The 4,407-nt window shown below is 36.4% G+C and overlaps 1 protein-coding gene across 1 annotated transcript; it reads right to left on the reverse strand.

Moving 5' to 3' along the window:
- LOC133856840 (receptor-like protein EIX1) lies at positions 1-3,301 on the reverse strand. The gene is made up of 2 exons (XM_062291879.1): positions 521-3,301; positions 1-196 (listed from the first exon to the last, which is right to left on the reverse strand). The coding sequence occupies exons 1-2, from the start codon at positions 3,167-3,169 to the stop codon at positions 173-175; spliced, it is 2,673 nt and encodes an 890-aa protein (XP_062147863.1). The 5' UTR covers positions 3,170-3,301; the 3' UTR covers positions 1-172.
- Positions 3,302-4,407: the final 1,106 nt, after the last annotated feature.

The raw sequence follows: 4,407 nt of genomic DNA on the forward strand, positions 1-4,407 counted from the left end.
TAAAGAAAGAAACATGACAAGGAAAGAAATCGAACAACATAAAAGAGTTATTGCTGCCGTGCGTGAGATGGTCTCCCAGTGATTGGACCATATCAATGAGCCCCTGCATTCCTCTGCCTCTTCCTCAGTTGATTCTTGCTTATCGTCTCCTTCAGTGACCATGCATCTTGGATTAGGCTGATGTGGCCTCTTGGTCCTACGTGGCAATGCCAAGTTGCTGTCATATGATTATAATTTCTAAACTAATAATTGAGAGGCTGATATGACAGTGATCATAAATTATTGCATCAACTTTTATAAAAAAATGAAAAAATTTAAGGAAAAGAAAAGAAAATATAAAATATTTTTACCACATATTCATAAAGTATACTTTTCTTGTATATGAAAAATGTATTTCTTTAAAAGGAAAAAGTTAATAGCTACAAAGACAAAAATTTGTACTATTTTCTTGAAGGACAATGAATGGCAAGCATATATATTTATTTGAAGATAGGGGAACGACTGAAAATAATATGGCTACCTCTGCTTTGCAGTGAGTCTTGAAGTTTCTCAACACTTTGGCCATGTTGATGGCTATTGTAACGTAGAGCCTGTCTCCCATTCTGTCCAAAAACTGGAAATAAGCATGCCTCCAAGAACTCTTCAGCACTAACGATCCACAAACTCCCCAAAATCCAACAATGAACCCCATTGCAATGCTTGTATAAAACCATATGTGTCCGTGGGAGTGTGCATGTTCTTGAATATTGCCTTCTCTATGCTTGTTACCAATTTGAGGACCTTGAGGTGTTTCATCTCCTAGACACATTTTCAAAAGAGGCATCCCACATAGATATTGGTTACTTGCATATGAAGAAGCATTAAAGCTTTGGAGCTGGGTACCGGTTGGGATTCTACCGGACAAGTTGTTATTTGACAAATTCAAATAGCCCAAAAAGCTCAAAGTAGCAAGGCTTGGAGGAATTACGCTTGAAAGGTGATTGCTTGACAAGTCCAGAGACTCTAATCTCTCCAGGCGGCCAATGCTCCAAGGAATGATGCCAGTCAGCAAATTTCCAGATAGATTCAACCCAATCAATCCCACAAGACTTGTTATTTCACTTGGAATTTCTCCTTTCAATTTATTCCTTGAAAGATCGATGACTTTTAATAGTCCAAGAATTTTATCATAAACAAGATGCAATCCTTTTGTATTCACGAATGCATTCTCAATGTAGGGATGCTTAAAAAATCTATTATTGTTTGGAGAAATATAATGGTCCAAAAATAACAAAAGATAAAATTGAAGATCAATGTCTTTTAAATCTTTTTGAGCCATGGCGGTGAAGTTTTTAAGGCACCGAGGTATAGTCCCCGAAATATTGTTGTTAGAGAGGTCCAAGATTTGAAGAGATGTTAGTTGACATAACTCTAGTGGTATGCTACCAACAAACATGTTTGATGGGACACGAAGAACCACCAAATTTTTTAGGCTTGTGCCTATCCATGCTGGTATCCTCCCAAAGAGTTTGTTTTCTCCAAAATCTATTATTCTTAGTGAAGAGCAGTTCATCAATGCCACAGGCAGTTCTCCAATGAAATTGTTGTTCTGAAAATGCAACGACTTGACATGATTTTCTTTCGAACAAATTCTTCCAAAAGATTCGGGAATTCTCCCAGATAGATTATTGTTTGCCAAATTAAGGTATGACAGGGCCATCTTATTTTCCCAACACTCGGGGAGCTCTCCAAATAACAAGTTATTTGAAAGATTAAGGTATTCCAAGGATGATCTATTTGTCCCACATATAAATGTAATAGTTCCTTGGAACAAATTATTGGAGAGATTCAACAATATTGCATCGGAATTAAGATGTGGCAGTGGACCACTAAAGTGGTTATAACTCACATCTCTTGCATAAACTTTAATATAACTTGTCAAAAACCATTGAAGAGGTATGGTACCACTGATCTGGTTGTGGGAGATATTTAAAAACCGCATATTGGAAGAAAGGTCCCAAAACCAGTTGGGAATGGTGTCTGAGATTCTTGTATTAGATATATCAAGCCATGAAATTTTTTTTTGTGTTTGAAGCCACTGAGGAAAAGCTAGCCCCAATTTGCAAGAGCCCAATAGTAAGATATCCAGATAAAATGGTGGAACCCAGTCTGGACTAAACTTCAAAGATAGATCAGAATTAAAAGACAAGTCCATCATTCGTAGACTGGAAAAATTCGACAAATGTGTTTCAGTGATGACAGCTTTGAAAGAATTGAAAGACACATATAATGTCTGAAGCTTGAAATGTTTTCCTAGAACATTGTCTAAACTCCCATTTAACTGATTGTTGGACAGATGCAACTCTCTCAACAAGGATAATTTTGAGAGATCCGGTATCGCCCCTTGAAGTTTGTTGGAAGAGAGGTCAAGATGAACAAGAGCTACCATATTCCCAAACGCTTCTAGAATAGAACCTTCTAACATGTTACAACAGAGGTCAAGATGAACAAGAGCTTCCATGTTCCCAAACATTTCTGGAATAGAATCTTCTAAAAGGTTATAAGAGAGGTCAAGATAAATCAAGCTTGAGAGATTTCCAAGTTGCGGAGTTATGGTTCCAGAAAAAGAGTTCACGCTGAGATCAAGAGAAATCAAGCTTGAGAGATTTCCAAGCTGCGGTGGTATGGTTCCAGAAAAAAAGTTGCTGCTGAGATCAAGAGAAATCAAGCTTGAGAGATTTCCAAGCTGCGGTGGAATGGTTCCAGAAATAAAACTGGTGGAAAGATTGAGATATTGCAATTTAGTGAGAGAACCAATGAACTTTGGGAGGATAAAGAAATCGTTGAAACTTAAGTCGAGGTAAGTCAAATGTTGCAATCCAAGTAATGAAGAGCTTATCTCACTTGATAAATGTTTATTCCTCAGAACAAGCTTGACGACATGATCACCTGTTCGGTTGCTGCATTCAATTCCTTCCCATTTGCAACAATCTCCCTCATGACTGCCCCAAGAAGAGAGCCAGCTGCCGTAATCATCTTGAAGGCCTTTTTTGAATTTGAGGAGTGCTTGTCTTTCTTCCTCTATGCATCTGACCTCAGAATTATGCAAATTCAATGAGAAGCAAATTGTTGTTGCGATTGATAGGCGGAGCCCAAATAGAAGCAGGAATACAGCATAAGGGCCTCTCATTATTTGACCTTGTCGATCGATCTTTGGGAGGGTAGTGGCCGGGTACGTAAGAGATCAACAAGTTTTAGTAGTACTGGTGGTTTTGATTTGTCAAAGGGAACCACAAGGATTCTATTTATATTGGCTTTTGGCTACTTTACCTCGTCTACTTTGATATTGTAAAACTAGTTTGAAGACTCTGAAACAAACTCAGGCCACCATTAATAATTGACATTGACGGGGAAAAGAAAAATGTGCCAATAACGTACAGTTAGCAGCTTTAATTTCCAGTGATTTCTGAGAAGCTCCCATGTCATGTTCGTCAATCACGTAATCTTTCTTCAAACAATACTGCGCTCGAGAGTGAACGCCATCTTTTGTAAAACAAACTTTAATAATTGTAAGTGTCGGAGTGAAAAAACTGGAGAGAATTAACTTGACAATCAATGAGTCTGTGGAAAAATTGAATGAAATGGAACAGCATGATGTTCGGAACATGTGCAAAGCATGTAAATTATTTTTGTGAATCTGTGGGGCATGTGATCTTTATGTAAAGTTTGTGATGTAGAGGACATTGTGCATAATAGAGTTCACTTCATTAAGTATAAGTTTTTCGGTTTTGTTACGGTTCAAGGACAGACTCATCACTACAAGCTTATGCAAAGATTTTAAAAATTGTATACGAGAAATATATTCTCTGTTAATTAAAATATAAATTAAACTCTAAACAACTTCTAGAAGGGGGGTTGAATAGGTGTATGATAATATAATGCGGATCCTTTTAAAAAAAAATATATTCTATTCGTTTTCTTATTCCTATTTTATTCCTACATACTCAATAATCATGATCATTAGACTCAAATCTCAACTGACCTACTAATGGGAAAAAAGAGGATGAAATTGGAATATTTTCCTTTTCTCAATTCTCAAAACGAGATTGTTTTATTTATTTAATATTATTAATACAGCTAAGGATTTGTTGAGTTACAACTTAGTACCGTAGCTCAACAATCCCTCAGTTATTTTGGCTAGCCAAATATGGAGTTTTTTCGATAATTTTTTGCTATGAAACTAGCAAAAAAATAGTTATTTTGGTTAGGCATACGTGAATGCTCAATTCAATTGGCCTTGCGATTTCGCATGTTAAAAGTGTGTTTTTCAAGTTTAAAAAATAAATAAATGCCTACCCAGTACATAATCTTAATCCATTAGAGTATTTGTAGTAGCCTTAGCAAATTTTACAAGTTAAAATTACAAAA

Source organism: Alnus glutinosa, chromosome 14 (assembly GCF_958979055.1).
Source record: "Alnus glutinosa chromosome 14, dhAlnGlut1.1, whole genome shotgun sequence".
NCBI lineage: Eukaryota > Viridiplantae > Streptophyta > Magnoliopsida > Fagales > Betulaceae > Alnus > Alnus glutinosa.